Source organism: Paramacrobiotus metropolitanus, unplaced genomic scaffold (assembly GCF_019649055.1).
Source record: "Paramacrobiotus metropolitanus isolate TYO unplaced genomic scaffold, Prichtersi_v1.0 Parri_scaffold0000149, whole genome shotgun sequence".
In the NCBI taxonomy this organism is placed as follows: Eukaryota; Metazoa; Tardigrada; class Eutardigrada; order Parachela; family Macrobiotidae; genus Paramacrobiotus; species Paramacrobiotus metropolitanus.
In genome coordinates, this window is record NW_026570369.1 from 276,613 (window position 1) to 294,913 (window position 18,301).

Genomic DNA, 18,301 nt, shown 5'->3' on the forward strand with positions numbered 1-18,301 from the left:
ATCGATCAAAAAATTTAAAAAAATAAAACATTACTTGTGATTTCTAAACTCAAACAATCGGCATCAACATTCATCCATCAATTACAAAGATTTCAAGTTCAAGAGTAAACAACGTGCAAAAATCCCTGAAAGTATTTTAAATTAACTCCATTTTCATTTAGATTCCAACCGATCAAACGGAAAACCCCGGCGCTTATAAATACCCCGTTTTTTAATCACAGACAGGAGCCGGTATACTTATTATTAACTCACGATTAGGGCAATCGTGCGTTGCGCAAAAAGATAAACAACCCCGTCCGCAATGCGTCATCGGGGAATAAAATAAAACACTCCACCGTCATGGCGAATAATAATATTTCATACCGAAAAACCATCCGAATACTCCGCGCATCACGCCCCACTGCATTACCACAGACTGTCTCCCTTCGCGATAACCGGTACACCAGCGTCGGACGGGGATGATCAGTATTTTCTCACATTGTGTCCCAAGAGGCCCGGCACAGGAAGCGCTTGATTATTCCAGCGACTCAACGCACATATACACAGGGCGCTCCTGTGTCTTAAGGGATTCTAACCGCATTCCCGCGCTTTTCCATCATAGAACGCCGGCATTTGCATACTATGTATTAAGAGATTCTTGACCTATGTCAAGCTTTTATTTTAAAAACAACGCCGCTATATCCGAGTGTTATATCTATGTGTGCACAGCAAATGAGCCGCTTCTAGATGATTTTCCCAAGATTGATAGCTGTGAGAATTTCCTTCCGCAAACGGATTTTCTAACAAGAAAATCAACAACAACCAAATCAATTTTTTTTCTTAAGTAGAACCTTTTTAAAAAGGTAACAGAATAATATAAAATAATATACTAGATCGTAATATTAAAAAAAGAGATAAGGAATAAAAATAAAATAAAGTAATAACAAGATAAAAAATTCTTTTCACTATTGCATGTATGAAAAAATATCATTGTTATTAGTCAGTTAAGCGTCGAAGCATTTAAATAATTTGCTAAATAAAACTACTGTCGAAGCATTTAAATAATTTCCTAAATGAAACTAGTGCCGCACTAATTCCCTAATAAGATTCATTTCCCAAGTTATCGATTATAATAAAATCATCAAAAATATACAGCAGTGCCTGCAATGGCAACGTTATAACACAAATAACAGAATAAAAAAATGTGGAGTTTAAAAAGGACAGTTATTCAGCGCAAGAATTGCGGGATTTTAATTTAATAACACTGCACAGTTAAACGTCGATTGGACGAATTTAGCCGTCGGTTCGGAAGAATAAGTAGCAGAGTTTTATCGTGCATAAAGAGAAAAGAGCGTAATATTGATCATAACCGGCACGGAAGGCACGGCGCCCGGGAGTCTTAGCATTTCTAATAAAGCCAGTCAAGCAGGAATCACGCAGTCCGCCGCAATTTCCATATATAAATACCGGCTTTGTTTACCCATCTTATAATTCATCGGGATCGTCTGACGGATATATGCGCTGCTCATTGATTGAACAGCCTTTTTTGCGAAATTTTCTCGATCCGTTTTATTATTTACTTTCTGATTTTTTCCGTGATTTATGTTTTAAATTTTTAAAGTTTTGACCTTGTTCTCTAAAAAAACAAAAATCAGAGCATCCTGTTTTTGCACAATTCTACAAAATAATTTTTTTATGTACATTATTTTAAAATTAGGGAAATGTTTTACAAAATTTGTAAGAAAAATGATTTTAAATAAAAATAAATAGCAGATTCTTACGTAATTACGGTTTACACGATTATACCAACGATTAATTAAACTGCTATTTATTCTAAAATTCTGGAACAGCTGTTGCGCAATATGGTGTGTAAAAGGAACATGTGGTGTCGAAAAAAATAAAGAAAAGTGGTAAAGCAGCTGCGGTACGGATGGATGGATTGGCTGTAATCAATAAGGACATATGTCAACATGGTGTTATTGGATTGGCAAAAAAATCCAATATACACACGGGCGACGATGGGACCGCGCAGTGTGCCGGCAGCAGCACTCACGGCGCGCCGGTCGCCTCAACATCAACAATTACAACGCTCCACATCTTGCGGCTATTTTCCCATTAATTTATCATCCCTGCCAATCATTCGCCGTCAGGACAGCTTTAATCATTACGTACAACACTTTTTTTCGCCTTCCACAGGGACCGCGGCACAAATCTCCAGATAATAAAATCGCCAGTTACTGCATATATGCCGGTTTTTGTTGGATTAATGCTTAATAGCCTATTCTCATTTTTCAATAATTTTGTAATTTATTGTAGACAATTAATTTATTTATTTATATTTTTCAAACCAAACGGCAAAGAATACTGCTTTAATTTTTTTTATTGCCAAATCAGTTTTTAGCCTAATTTCCATTTTTTTTGATATTTTGTAATTTATTTTCGAATACTTACGAAATTTATTTGCATTCTTGTAATTTTCGTTTTTCACTAATTTTGAAACTTATTGCCGAACCCTTATTTAATTTATTTGTATTCATTTAGATCAAACTGCAAAGAATTACCGCTGTAATTTTTGTTTTAATGGCTAATCCATTTTTGGCATAATTTCTGTTTTTCCTTACTTTTGTCATTTATTGACAAATTTCTTTAGTTTTTTCGTATTAATAGCAAATTTATATAAATAAATTTAGAAAATTGTGGATGATTCGGAAATAAACATTATTTTGAGGATATATCATAGCGTACGAGATGCACGATACACAAAGCACAGAGTTGACGGATGGAGAAATTTGAATGAAGAATGATAGCAATGAAATCACGCCGTTGTGCATGGCTGTGCGGCCACGCGTGATGGCCTTAATTCCCGGCTTCTCATTTTCTTCAGCCTCAGCAATCTTCCCTGCTTTCAGCAGTATTTTAAAAATAATATTATTTACCATACGTCCAACGAAAATTCAAATATCGTTATAAATAAATATAAATATATTGAAATTCCGATTAATACCATTTTGCAGCCGGGAAAATTATTGAAAAATTAGGATCAAATTCGTTCAAAATTTTACCCGTATCAAAGCAAGAAAATATTTTTTAAAAAATATTTTTAAGAATTTGAAATTTTGTGTAAAAAATTTTGCTTCGGAAACAATTTCGTTCGAATACAGAAACGAATGTTATGCAATGGTAAACAATAATTCCGTAATTTCCGACAATTACACAATATTCTAAAAAAAGTATTTAACGGATCAAATAGCGCATATAAATAAGTAAATATAATCAGCCATACACGGGCGAAAAATTTTCCCATCATCTCCCACTTCCGGTGGAATGTGGGAAAAAGTGGCCCCGGCCTATTGTTAACCGGTTTTTGTCGCGGACACAACGGCCTAGGATAACAGTTTGTTTGCCGCGTATTTAGCTCTTTATACCACTCGACAGTGCGGCAAATATTTGTTTTAATACTTGGCGTGATTAGTGTTCTACTTTTCCCATTCCTATGGAAATCCCAGCGCACACGCTGGTCCTGCCTCATTGGGATTGAATAAATAAATGACACTTGATGACTGCATACACACTACTGGCTTCTCTGCACAAGTAGTCTATATACAACCGGCAGAGAAAATTTCAGCCTTTTATTTACTCCCATCCAGCGTAAATCTGATAAGCGAGAGCAGAAACCACACAAAACCTATTGACAACCGATTCGACTCCGACATTGGACAATTATAAGAAAACATTTCTGACATCTTTATTCTATATATTCAGCGTTAGTGGACATATGGCGACACTTTTCCCGGTAAAGAAAACTTTACATCTTTTTTTGATATTAATTTAATTTAAGTCGTGCATAAATCTATCTGAACTAAAATCTGTCTTTTGAAGTCCCAAAAAAGTAACGCTGTACATTACGTAACCATTCCATACAAAAAAAATATAACAAAAATATTTTCGCCAAAATAAAAAATTTATTCGCACATTTTATGAGTTTTGTATTATTTTTCTATTGGTTTTTTTTAAATTTGTTATTTAAAATTTCCGAATAAGTAACGCTGTATTAATCTTTATACAATTTAACAAATAGCAAAAATTAATTTTTTTTCGTACATTTTTATGGCTGTTTATTACTTCTAGTGTTTTGAGTATTCTAAATAAATTTCATTTTATTTTAAATGCGGTTAAGTATTATTTACTGAACTAGCACGATTTTCACGCGTTTTATTAATAAATGCCTTTTCGCTCATTTAAGTGGAATTTTTTTGCCGGCGTGCGTCGAAAGGAATTTTCCGGAGCCCGGCATGCGCCGCGCGTAACGCAAAGGGAAAACATTTAGCCATGATTTAACGCTCTGGCTTCCGGCGCATTTGAGGAGATGTTTTAAATAAAAAGTCGATAAGAAGCAAAAGCCATTTACAACGCTGGGTGTCCCCTCGGCACCGGCGCAGGGGCCTATATATACGTACACAGTATATTTATATGCGCATCGACCACCGCCAACCGCCGACCGGCTATTCAATTCAACGGGCAAATATTGAACTGCAGCCATCGCCATCTTATCGGCAAAACATTATCATTGATTTTTGCTGTTCCCGCGCGATGGTAATTATTCCACCGATTCAAGTGCACATCCCAGTACAATAAAACATTACTCCGAAAATTGTTGGTTAACCACTTGGTGCCACTCAATGACAGAAAAATCCCTAATTAAGATTTTCTGTTACTGTTACTGAAAAAATTTAATTAATAAATAAAATATTGCCACTAAAATTGCGCGGGCAACGCAAAAAATGCGATATATATTTTCGTGTTTTCCTGATTTCGATTATTTTGTACTACTAATAATTATTTGCGCGAATATTCTTCGTTTAAACTTGTATATATATAATAATAATAAAAATAATTAAAATCGTTATTTAAATTTACAACAGGTTCAGAATGCGTAAACCGCAACAAAATGAATTAAATTCTTTTCAGGTATTCCACTTTACTGTTTTTATTAAAATGGTGAAAATGATCTAAGTATAAATACTTTGCCCTGTAAATTGAGTTTAAATAGGTTGATTTTAATGTGGATTTTTACGATGCCACTTATACAGGAAATTCGGTATTTTACTGGAATAGTGCGACTATATAAAACGAAGAAATATGACGTTAATTGTGCACGCACCTCCGACACTGATTAACTCATCACGACATATCCCGCGTGCATATATGCAGCAAATGCCGGAAACAGTCCCGATTGAACACCACCGATTAATCCACCCACTCACAATCCCAACCGGCAAATGTCTCGCGTCATCACACGCACCGCATGATCAATAATAATCCCGTGCAACTGATGCCGGCAAAGACAAAACATGGAGTAAATATATTTTTGAAGAAAACTTTCTAGGAGCAGGACACAGATGTACATTAATGCAGAAAGCCGTTGTGGGAAACGTTTTCCTGAAAACCACTTGGTTGCGGTTGAAGATGATCGTGAAGGGTTCGGCAGGAAAGACGTGTGCGGAGCGGAATGTTGCAATCAGTAAAGGGCACAGCCGCACTTGGCGGTTGCCGGAATCCAACCGCGGATGAATGGGCGGTAACCTTTTTACAACTTTCACTACATCGCGACAACGATCTTAATCGGCAATTGTTTTGGAAGCGGCAAGCGTCTTTTTTTGTACAGATTAATTTGCCATAAACGGCACATTTCCTAATGCAAATTTCGCAAAAACAAAGTAAACGAAATTTAGAAAAAAGTACTCATTCGTCGATCAGTGCAAAAGCATTTATTAATTGCTAAAATAACAAAATTCTGGTCGTCTGAACGCGGAGTTTCGTAAACAGTTTTGCGTATCGAATTTTAATATTTATTTTGACAGTAATTTTTAGTGGGTTAGTATTTGTACAGGATGTAATATTTATTTCTATTTATAGGTACTTATATTTCAGTGTTTTTTTTGTAAAATTAAGTGTTTGTTTTTTTACATGAATTATTTTTTTCGATGGAGAATACCGCAGCAGTTTATTTGCCGTGGAAAATCGATTTAACGTGGTTTATGGAAGCGATATCTAAACCGCAGCTAACTGTTGATCCACTTTTTTCTCCGGTGCTGTTAAAAATCGGGGAGGAAAAGCTCCGATGACCCAGAGCGGAAGAAAGAGAGAGTGAGTGAGTGAACGGCGAGAAATATGAGCCAACGGAAGCATTGTATGAAAACGGCGCATTGCCGGCAATACTATGCATTTGCGACGGTTTTCCCGTAAAACGATGCCCCATGTTCATTAACCTTGGGTCAACAAGTTGATTCAACTAACACCATCCAGTACACCCCACTGCCATTTCTGACTCGGGTATCCTGTTTTCTGACTATTTTTTATCCCGATCGCACGACTTACTTTACCGACTTCGGAAAATGCCAATTATACCAACGCGACATGCCCCACCCGGCTCGTTTTAGCCGGCAATTATCGGTAAGGCGTGGATTCGTCCGTGACCTTTCGGGTACATAATTACAGACGGTGGAAATTAACACGCGTCTCATTGGCTCATTTATGGTGCGCCGCTTTTAACGACAATCTTGATAACGGCGTAGACGACAGCGTTGCGCAAACGGATATTCAAACAATGGCCGTTTAAAGCCGGTTGCGTCACGACGGAGTTTGTTTGTGCAGCAGAAACCGGTTTACTGTCGACCAGACAGCTTGCGCAACGGGGATATTCAGAACAAAGCCGAATATATCCGGCTATTCCGAAACAAAGCAAAATATATCCGATTGCGCAACACTGTCTGGTTTCTCAAATTTACAAAGGAAAATAAAAACCAGCGACCAACGGTACTACACCGTCAACCGCGGCTTTTTAAGTGCACTTTTGATGACAGCGTCGTTGCGCTTGACTGGACAACATACACCCTGAGTACACTACACTGTACACACACGTCTGTACATGTAGACGTGTCCTGAAAATTCCCGGCACACATTGGCACACATGTTGGCATTCAAACAGCAACCGTCAAACAGCTGAGACCACGGTTGGCGTGCCGCGCGCTGGAACGGGAACAACGTGCGGAATTGTTGTTGTAACGGGGAATTAGCGGATACACAGAGATGTATGGGGAGGGAGAGAGTGGTTTAACCCTTTATACAAACCAGGCCTGGCTTCTGCCAGTCAACGTGGGTAATCCAATCAACGGGCGTGTGGACTGTTTTCATTATGAACTGGATTTTTCTCCTTAACGTATTCTTTACGCTATAATCCGTGTGTGTGCGTGGAGGCTTTTGTGGATTTGAAAGGAGAATGACAATGGGCTGAGCCAATAGAAAATGTCAACGGTTGGATTGCTTTAGCGAGCAGTGCTTGTAAACGTTAGCATACTGTTCCGTTAAAAATTAAATTACACTGGTTTTTCTTTTTCGCGATTAAGAAGGAATTTAAACAGCAACGCTGAGTCGCTGACTATTCTTTATACCAAGATTTAATAAAAATCGCAATAAATAAAAATCTTGTTTACTAATCTCGTTTTATTTTTTTACAGTTATAAATATTACGCGCAGCAACAAATAAGTAACCAACCAAACCACATTTTCCAGAATGTTTTGGCATTTCCGAAATAAAATCAGTGCTCTGTTATTTCGTCAGGGGCGTTGACAATTTCTTGGAGACCTTCTTCGTGCGACTGCTCCAGTTCTGGTTCCGGTACCGGTGATGCCGATTCGGTGCCGGTTTTTCTCTTTTCCGCTTGCAGCTGAAATCGTTTTGCAAGGATTTCTGGTAACGAAAAACGAGAATTAAATGTAACAGAGAAGATCCCTGATTCGTGTATTTGTTTACGCTTTGGATCCGTTCCCATGTCGATGTGTTCGGGGAACGCTAGATTCTCCGGGATCCATTTAGACACGGTGACCTGCGCGCCCTCTTCCTGCTCCGCGGATTCGGGTGTCTCTTCTTCCACGGGCGTGTCGTTCATTAAAGAGGCAACAGCGGCGTCCTAATTAAACGGGTCAGTGACACTCCCATGAGAAAATAATAGCTAGAGTCATAAAGGTCATCTTGTTTAATTACCACTTCCACCGGAGCAAAATGTCCGTGCTGTTCATAGCCACCGAGAAAGGCAAATTTTCCTGGACCGATTGGCTGCAAAATTCCAGCGACCTTTATTCGCTATATTATGCGCGTTTTTGTTTCAAATATTGCTGTGCCTAGATATTTTTAGAGTGATACTTACTGGCTATTGTTGTAGATTTTATTGATACCTTATCGTCGGCAAACTGACCAACGTATTTATGGGATCCGCACAGGATTTCGCCGTTACCATGTCGCTTGTCATTGGTCCAGTACCCGACGTAGCACGCGCCGCTCTGCTTGTACCGGTACTTTCCGTAACCACTCCGTAGACCGTTTTTCCACTGCCCCGAATAGGTGTCACCGTTCTCGAACGTGTACACACCGTAGCCTTCCTTCTGATCCTTCACCCAGTATCCTAGACAAACAGCACCAAATCCTTGTTTACTTTGCCTTTTATCAAATATGTAGTGCGTAAACATTTTATTTTTAAACCTGATATCAAACAGTCATTTATATGGGTTATTTAATTTCTGTACTGTAATTTTGCGCTTCTTCAATTACAAAAAATTTGAATACGTAACATTTTGTCATATTTTTACGCCAATTTATGGTGTCGGTGGACACTAAAGCTGCCTGCGTTATTTTGGTTACTTCGCCACTTACTTAACTGCAACATTTCGAAGCCATTACATTATAGTGGTTCTTAAAACTGCTAAAGCAGAACCGAAGTCCGCACGTTACCTTCATAGGAAGAACCATCGGGATAGATAAACTTGCCATGCCCATGCTTCAATCCGTTCTTCCATTCGCCTTCATACCGCGGTCCGCCCTTGAAGACATACAACCCCTTTCCATGCCGCCGGCCATTCTCGTATTGACCTTTATAGCGATCTCCGTTAGGGAGCAGTGCTTCACCCTCGCCGTGTCGCTCCTCTTTCTCGTTCCTGCCTCCTTCGTACTTCTGCGCTGCAACAAATCATATATGCGAAAATATAGGCTTCCGGTGATCTTTGCATTAAACGCTCAAAGTACTGTAAGCGAGATTGTACACAAACACAGCAAATATCAAAGGATTAGCTTCATTGTTATGTAATGTACCCCCAAATACACTTCCTTCTCCTGTTCTTCATCTTCATTCTCGTTTTCTTCGTCCGACATGTTTTTAAGCGTCACACAGAATTAACGCGCGTGTACCAAGACGCTAATGTCCGTATACGAATTTGCAGTTGTCGATGTCGATGGATCTCGCGAAAGTTGACCTTTAGGTTCTTCGAGGAAAAGCGAGTTGTATCGTACAATTCGAAAAAATCACTGCCGCTGCCGCATATGTCTCGCTAATCGAATGCGCGATGGTACTAACAAAACTGTATTTTTTGCGGATTGTTTTAATTTCTGCACGATATGGGTTTTAGTTCTTCATCTGAATAAAACAGTAATAAATCCTTTCCATGAAATCTCAAATTAATTATTTCTGGCATTAATTTCAAGTGCTTCTGTATTTGGATCGGAAGACGCAAGATGTTGAGGATAGGTCACCTAGCAATTACGCATATATTTTCAGTAACAGGCGTCAAAAATTAAAATTTTCAGCAGTACTTAGCTTTTAAGCAAGAAAATTAATCTTGTCACAGAATATTCACGATGACTTCGCCATGCAACTGTCACTCTGAGAACCTCACCACCATCAGCCAGAAATGCCGGAAAAAAGAGCAAGAACTGGAAGCCCTCGACAACGTCATCCATTCTCTACAGCATAAACTCAACGAACTGCAGACACAGAACAGCACCGAAACGCGGGAAATTGCCATTTTACGCAAGGATTTAGCCGCGCTGGAAGCTGAGGAAAAAGAACTCCGCAGTTTATTGAATGTACACTGAACTGTGCAATTCATTCATTGGTAATCATTTGATGTAAACTGGTCTCCATAATTATTGATGTTTACTTAAATTAAAATTAACTCCGCAATCTATTGATACTCATTTAACCTAAAAACATAATCTGAACCGTGATATTAGTTGCTTGATATTAATTCAATTTATACTGAACAACGCCATTTATTGATATTAATTTACCGTAAAAATAATTCTGCAGTTTCTTGATATTAATTTACCGTAAACTTAACTCCGTAATTTATTGATATTTATTTAACTTTAATTTATTGATATTTATTAAACTTTAACTTTAATTATGTTAATATAATATAAACTAAACTCCACATTGTTTTGGTATTATTGTACATAATACAAACTGAGATCCGCAATTTATTGATATTTATTCAACGTAAACAAAACTTTACGTTGAAAATTTATTGCACCAAATTAACTGAATCCCAAAATTTCCCCGCCACCATAAAATTATTTGGTTTGAACGGAAATCTTCACCATCACTGTGTGCTCAAAAATTAACAAAAGTATCTAACAATTCGAGGTATTTTGCTCAGCCACAATTTTGTTAACAAAAACAAATCTGTCAGTATTAAAATACAAAAATAATCTGTGGTTATTCCACGGAACGTTTAAATGAGAAACAATTTACTGGCACTGCAGAATAAACGGGCTGCCGTTGACGTGATCATCTCCGTATTTGACGATCAGCAGGTATTCCCCGCGTTCCTTCAACTCATAGGTCACCTCGTACGTGGCTTGACCTTTATACGTCATCTTCACTTCGTGCGCGTTGAGGATTTTCCCATACACACCCACCAGCAGCACGTTGTAGCCTGTGGAAGATATCGAATTTAACAAAACGGGTAAATCTTCGGAGCGTATAAACTTCTGAAATAATTCTCTACAGGGGAAAAAAATTATCGGGGAAAAACTGTGCAAAAATAATGCGGGAAAAATTCCACCGATTGTGTCATTAAATGTAAATACTTTTCAAACCGCCATACATTATCAAGGAAATAAAGAGCGTAAAAAAATGCGAAAACAATTATACGGATTGTGTCATTTAAATTTTTCGGGCGCGCTGCATGAACAGCTAATTAATATAAAATAAGAAAAAGGAAAAAATACCATGTAATTATGTAATACTAACATCAACACAGTACAGGCACAGGATTGCTTCACGGTGTTGGTTGTATTCACCAGAATATAAAATGTAAAATATAGATATGTACTTAGGGAATTCACATGTCGGATACGGACCGTACGCGTATAAAAACGAGAGAATCGTAGCGCGATGGATTGACTCACTATTGCTCAGTGGTAATTTTGGGAAATCCGCTTTAATTAACAGACGTTTTAAAATTCCTGTTTTAACCATTTGCCATAATTTTTTAACGAAATTAAATTAATTGATCGGAGAGGTGTTTATAATAATATCAGGAAAAACGCAAAAGAGGAACATCCATGCGTTGGCGACGAACAGAAAAAGTTATCACTGTTCTCAATTAATGATTATTTTTCCTTTACTTATCAGAATCAAAAAATATGTACAGTATCGTTAAAAAATTTAAAAAAACATGTATATATCTAGAACGCTTAAATAAAAAGATAAAAAAATATGCAAGTAAACATACTTATATCAATACAAAAGAAATGATAAAATTCCGTAAAACAGTCTTAACTGAATACAGCGGAGTAAATCTCCGGGAAAATGGAATAACTATTAAAAATCGCTCAACTTACCGGCCGCGTCAGCGCGGACCGTGAAGGTGTTGACCTGGTTGACGCGGGCCCGCTGCACGCCCTCCCCCACCAGCACCACCTTGGAGGCGTCGCCCTGTGCCAATCGCCGCCATGGCGCTCGGCAGTCCGTTCATCACGCTGCTTGTACTGCTGCCCAGGATGCTCTCAGTGCACACACTGGACACCGTCTCGCGCACCAGCCGCGTCTCGCGCCGGATAATCGTCGTACCGTCGCCGGACATTTCCTCGCTGACGGAATAATCCTCCGTCTTCTGGCCACCGGCCAATCCGCCGCCGTTCTTCATCAGAGAATAACTTCCGGTTGGATTTCCGGCGGTGATAATCAGGGGCTGACCGCGGACCGGCAACCCGTCCAGCGACATGCTCAGCGTGTGCGGTCCTACACCAAACATTATTTTCAAAAATTATTTTGTAAACAGAGCCTTAATTTGAACAAATTTTAAAAGAAATTTTGACTGTTTTTTGAGGTTGAATTAACTTTCCGTAAGAAAATCAAACTGAAATTATACTGTTAAAACGCCAGTTTATTTCTTCAATTATACTGTCAAATTATTTTTACATGGTTAAATATTGTACTGTTAAATTATTATGTTGTTGATTTATATTATGCTAGTATTTTTTGACATAAAATTTTTTTCATTATCACAATCCGTATTAAACCTTGTTATTATTAACAGATTTATTAACACGATTAGTCAAGAAAAGGATCACAGGAAGGTGCGCGTTTAGAAAAATTTAACTATTCATTTTTGTGAGCTCTATTTACTCATTCAAAAAATTTACCGAACCAGTGAATGCGAAATCACTACAGCGATAGCGAATCTGAATGATGCATGCGACGATGACGACAAATAACGGCCATAGCATACAGCCATTACACTACGAATTTGTCCAAATCTATCGATTATTAATAAAGCAATTAATTAGAAGAAAAACGCCGTTTCGGACACACATCAAAATGCACGATGATGCAGCAGCATGAAATCGTTGAGAGAAATAAAAAATTCCGTTTTAATATTTTAAAAGAGAAATACGATTTACACCAAAATATGTAACCGGAGAACTTATTCGTAGCGGCAATTTCACATCGTACGAAACATTAGGACGCTTACCTTCTTCAAATACACTGCAGGAGACGTTATACAATCCCGGGCTCTTTTCCGATACCAGCGCTTCACCGGAAATTCCACTGGGCGAATGAATGACCACCTTCAGCGCGGCGCTTTCCCCCACCGACGCATCACGACAGTCCACCAGAAATTCGCTTAGCGTATTCAACGCCACATCTGCAAAAGCAATAAAACCTGCATACAGAATTTTTATAAATTTGAATAAAATACAAATATAAACAAAACTGCACCGGCAACAGTTTTAAAATAAATAATTCAACAAATTTTACAAATGAAACAAAAGATGCACAGATTTTCTGAAACGCACAGCAACAGTAATTATCAGAAAGGAGACGTATAGAAAACATTAATTTATAAATTTTCAAAAACCAAACTGATACTTTTATAAATTATAAAAAAGAATGCCTACAAAAAACGCACAAAAGAAATGCGCAGATGTTCGAGAAACTGAGAAAGCACAGCAACAACAATTTATCGTTAAGCAAAGATCAGATAAAAGAAAACAGTCACTGCACTACGAAAATCTCCCAAATCACCAAATTATTATGTAGCATTACTTCGTGAAGCTCGATTCCTATAATCACCGTCACTATATTTTTAAAAAAACGTATAGAAGTATAAAATAAGTAAATATTACATGAGAAAAAAATTTATAAGCGTTTATAAATAAAATGAAACTAGATAAAAGTATAAGAAGAAAAAATAAAACGAGAACGTAGTCGTACAACAACAATAGTTCTATAAAAAACGTGGCATTACGTACTTGTCTGGAAGCCGATAATCCGCAGTGAACTCATCTCCAAGCTGGACAGGAAGTTATCGTTGGAACGCGAGGACCGCGGTGACAAGAGTGACGGGCCCACCGCCGTGGAACTGCGAACCGGAATCTACAAAAAGATTAAGCACACAAAAAGTTAATATTAATACTAACTAGTATAGAAGGTCGTAACCGCCCTTAGTGCAAGCGAGCGAGCGTGTAAGACTTTTTTGTGGAAAAACTTCTTTGGATAAAACACCAACAACAGTAAACATGCGGGGGTCTGTCTTACCGTTCCCAGCTGCATCATATGCTGGGACATATCGGTAAGCTGTTTACGTCAGACGTCCTATACTATGTCGGTCCTGGCACCGACTTTCAGAATAAGACGACCGTATTTGTTTGTACATCCTTTTATTGGGTATAAACAGGGTATAGAAGGGTACATCCTTTCATTGGGTAATGAAGTCTGCTGTAAATTTTTATTAAGAACCCACAGCAAAACCCGATAAATGATCTCATACAATTCTGGCAACCCGCAAACTTGTCTGTTTGTTATAGACAAAAAGCGATTATTAAACAGATGTCTGTCTGTGCAGAAGTAGCGTTAACTATTTTAAAATTAAACATGTTCAGGCTACCGGGTCACACCGGGTCATAGCCGGCTTAGTGAGGTCAGCCCACTGACGACATTGACGTCCACGGACACGACCACCAGTACTGACAGGTAACTTAGCGGTGACGGGACTTATAACATTGAGATTTTGTTTGTGAGTGCGGTCGGCCGAATGGAATGTTTTGGAGAATAGCAAAGCCGGTTTTTGCACGCAGGAAAGAGTAGGCAGTCGAGAACGGGTTGGCAGTCTGACATAACGCGCTTAGCTCCAAAGGGGTAGTGGATAGTCGGAGCAGTGAGAAAAATCGTTGAGCACAGCTGGCCTAGCGCAAGCCGGTCTTGGGATAGCAGCCAAAAGCATCATGGTCACAGGGAGTGCTGACCGGCATGTTTTAAGATTTTGAGCCAGCTCTTCAACTTGACGGCCGCAACCAGCCAGTAAACAATGCTACACCTGGCGGCGTAAGGGATGGTCCCGAAAGAGCAAAGAGAGTCGCGAAGCGAAAAAATGAAACGAGAATAAAACATATCCTTATTTCAAATACAATATAGAAGAAACACTATTCCACTCAGTGGGATGCATTTCTGCTGTGACTGCAAGAGATAAGGAGAGTAGTTGGCCTTCACTTCGCGGAAAGCGCAGGCTTAAAGCAGTTGAATGTAAAAGTATGATTCAAGTAACAAAAAGTGGTTACTCAAGTAAAAGCAAAAAAACAAGGGTAAGTGGTGGCGGAAAATGATATAGTAATTATGGTAATAACCGATAAGGTACTACTTACGACGGAAAACGATAAAGTAACTGGCAGTTAAACAACGAATAAATGAATGCAAAAGCCAACTTTTCCAAAACCCATTCGAGTCCATGATTTTGGGATGTCAGAGCCACTGCAGTTAAACAACAGTGGCTCTTGATTTTCTTGCGCATACTGGCATGCGGAAGATTTGAAACAACGAAATTCGGTTCCGGTGATGAATAAAAGCAGGAGCAGATACGCGAAAATTTGTTTGAAAATGGCGGTTTGCATTTGACAAAGCATACAGTGAATATTTGACACTCAATTTTTTGCGTTTAGTGGCGGGGCTATCTGGCTGCGGTGGTCTTTTCGTGCCCTATTCGGTGGCACAGTGGCTTCGCAACCCGTAATCAATCGCCGATAGTGTCGGTTTGCCACCCTTAGCCAGCAGGCTGTAGACTTAGGTAACTATCCTGGTTAGCATACCAAGGGTCTCCCGGGTAGGCCTTGTTCTTTTCTACCTTGTCCGTGGGAATGGAACGACGACTTGCCGTCACTTCAGGTAACGGATGCTTTGAACGATATCCGTATCGCAGTGCCAAATCTGGCATTCTACCGTTAAGCAAGGATAGTCGGAGCCGTCCAAGGGGGTGGCATTTATTTCTTTCCCCTCATTCCGGCTGTTGAACTGTAATTTCCGCGCATAAGGGCTCGTCATTGGTGGCAAATTTTTTCAGGGCCCTCGTTTTCATGAGATGCTCTTTGCCACATGTTCTGCACGATGCTGGTATCTTGTTTTCCAGATGGGTGCGGGTATTCCATGGACCGGCAGGTAGGCCTGTTTAAATCTAAGCGCGGAATTTCAAAGCCATGTGGTACAGGGATCCCATACTCCATAAACTCCATGTGGAGGACTATTGCCTGTCTTCCCGCCTGATGGCTTCTTCCTTTTAGGGTGTTGGGGGGAGCAGAGATAGCCGTGTGATCAGCTTCAATTTCGTTTTTTCTCCACTGCCTCTGGGGTTTTGGTATCGGGATAGGCTGGGGCACCCCATAGGTGCAGCTGGTTCGGTTTGCAAGCCATTCTTTCTGTTTGCGGTTTTGTCTGTGTGGAGGTTTCAGCTCCATGTCAATTATTGCGGTTGTTGGCGTCGGCCATATGTGGATCTGATGTGTCAATGCTCGGACGATTTTTGTCTACTCCGGTCGAGTTTAGGAAAACAACTTCTCGAATCACTGATCTACCAGTTATTAAAGGGATTTGTCTGCAGTTATTTGTAGCTGGTCTGCTTCAACTCGAGTCTTCATGCGGGACTTGAGAGCCGTCTCTCGATGTCGTATCACAGTTACCCAGGTTTTGCACATCCCGACGGGCGGCTTTTTGCTGCTGTGAGCTGCGGCCACGTTTTCTTGAGTGAGATAATTATGTTGTACAGCTCCAGCAACCACCATAGGCTTTTCAACGGAGTGTATCTTTTGCTAGAGTTTAGTTCTGGCTCGAGGAACCTGGCAAGGATCTGCATCCTGCGGCACGATACTAAAACGATACGGGTACTTCCAAAAATTGTTGACGGATCGCTCCAAGTTTTGTCTGGTCGAATCTTTCGATACTCACTGACGCGAATTTACTGGTGGTTCAGTGGTGCCTCAATATCTTTAATTGGTTAACCGATCCTGCCGAAAAGCGGTGAAAGCAAGTTCAAATGGCCGGTAAAAGATCTGTTAAAATAACCAAAAAAATTTTACGAAGGGCTTGTCAAGGCTGGACCCAGATTAAGGATCGACTGCCGATCCACACTTCAATTCTGCAGAACAGTTTGGTACGATGCCATTCTGGCGACTCGTCGGTAAGGACGGAGTTTATTTCGCTCAGCAACTCCAGTTAAACTTAATCGGAGTCAATTGAACGATTGGGTTTGCAATCGCTTGATTCTACGTTGCATAAATTGGACGTTGCATTATTGGATACTACGTTGCAATATTTACCTTTAATCTTTAGTGACGGTATCCTGTGATTGTGATAAATGGCTTTAAGTAAGTTTCATAGCGGCAGCCACAAATTTGTTTGAAGCTCGCCTCAAAAGGCGCAATAAATCGAAACCTGCTTGAACTGTTGCAACTGTCGAGCTGCGGGTTCTAGTGGTGGGTCAACCACCGATCAAGATTAAACCGCCAATTCAGGTTCTTGTATACCTTGTGATAGCGACATCGGGTTTGCTTGTGAACGTGATGCGTTTGGTCATATTCTTCTTGCAGCTGGCAACGATTCGGACGTCGCCAGATGCATCAAAAATGTTGCATCTGTCTTTCATTTTATTAACAAAACAAATAAAAATTGCTTTATTTCCTGGTCCGTGTCACGCGAGTACTATCAGTTTTTACGGAGTCTCGACCCATCAGTGAGTAGCAGTCTCGAGATGGCGACGGCACAGCCGTAGAAGTTTGAGCAGCAGGTAGATTGGCTTCGATTGGGCCGGCTGGATTCTAAAATACAGCCGAGGTTTATGCCTGCTTGGTCTTTCTGCATTTTGGGAACCAAGCAAGTGCCTACTGAAAGCTTGCCGGAAAAAACATTTTAAAATTTGAACCTTCTCCCTTTTACAATGCTCAACGCCGTTTAGATATATCAAAAATTCTTCAGTTTTGTTAAACGTTGTTCCCGTGATTTATTTTTTCCGTCGTGAAACTAAGTTCCGGACCGAAAACGAACTTTCCGGGGAAGGTCCAAATTTACGCCCCCATAAAATAGAACGGTGGCTTCGTCTATATTGACCAGGTGGTTCTAAGCGTGACGGTTAACAGCTCACCCAACACACCACCTAAACCCGTCAAAATTCTCGGACTGGGTCAAAATATACGGTTTCGCTTTGCATAAGTACGGCGGGTTCGCTTATAATGCCCAAATGGTTTTCCGTGTGACGGTTCTTCCAAAACACGCCACCTGGACCGGTCAAAATTTTTGGACCGAGTAAAAATTTTACGGCCCTGCCATACTTTAGTACGGCGGGTTCGTCAATAATGCCCGGGTGGTTCTCTGCGTGACGGTTCTTCCAAAACACGCCACCTGGACCGGTCAAGATTTCCGGACCGGGTTCAAATTTACGCCCCCGCCATACATTAGTACGGCGGGTTCGTCAATAATGCCCGGGTGGTTCTCTGCGTGACGGTTCTTCCAAAACACGCCACCTGGACCGGTCAAAATTTCCGGACCGGGTCCAAATTTACGCCCCGCCATACATTAGTACGGCGGGTTCGTCAATAATGCCCGGGTGGTTCTCCGTGTGACGGTTCTTCCAAAACACGCCACCTGGACCGGTCAGAATTTCCGACCGGGTCAAAATTTACGGCCCTGCCATATTTAGTACGGCGGTTCGTCAAAATGCCCGG

General features: G+C 40.0%; 2 protein-coding genes across 2 annotated transcripts; both read right to left on the minus strand.

Moving 5' to 3' along the window:
• Positions 1-7,372: 7,372 nt before the first annotated feature.
• Positions 7,373-9,543, minus strand: LOC129599579 (radial spoke head 1 homolog). Its single transcript, XM_055497863.1, has 6 exons — positions 9,125-9,543; positions 8,768-8,987; positions 8,215-8,441; positions 8,024-8,095; positions 7,793-7,949; positions 7,373-7,729 (listed from the first exon to the last, which is right to left on the minus strand). Exons 1-6 carry the CDS (start codon positions 9,182-9,184, stop codon positions 7,578-7,580), a joined length of 888 nt encoding a protein of 295 aa, XP_055353838.1. The 5' UTR covers positions 9,185-9,543; the 3' UTR covers positions 7,373-7,577.
• A 769-nt stretch (positions 9,544-10,312) lies between these two features.
• LOC129599580 (filamin-A-like) lies at positions 10,313-13,688 on the minus strand. Its single transcript, XM_055497864.1, has 4 exons — positions 13,571-13,688; positions 12,790-12,963; positions 11,657-12,056; positions 10,313-10,746 (listed from the first exon to the last, which is right to left on the minus strand). The coding sequence occupies exons 1-3, from the start codon at positions 13,602-13,604 to the stop codon at positions 11,665-11,667; spliced, it is 600 nt and encodes a 199-aa protein (XP_055353839.1). The 5' UTR covers positions 13,605-13,688; the 3' UTR covers positions 10,313-10,746; positions 11,657-11,664.
• Positions 13,689-18,301: the final 4,613 nt, after the last annotated feature.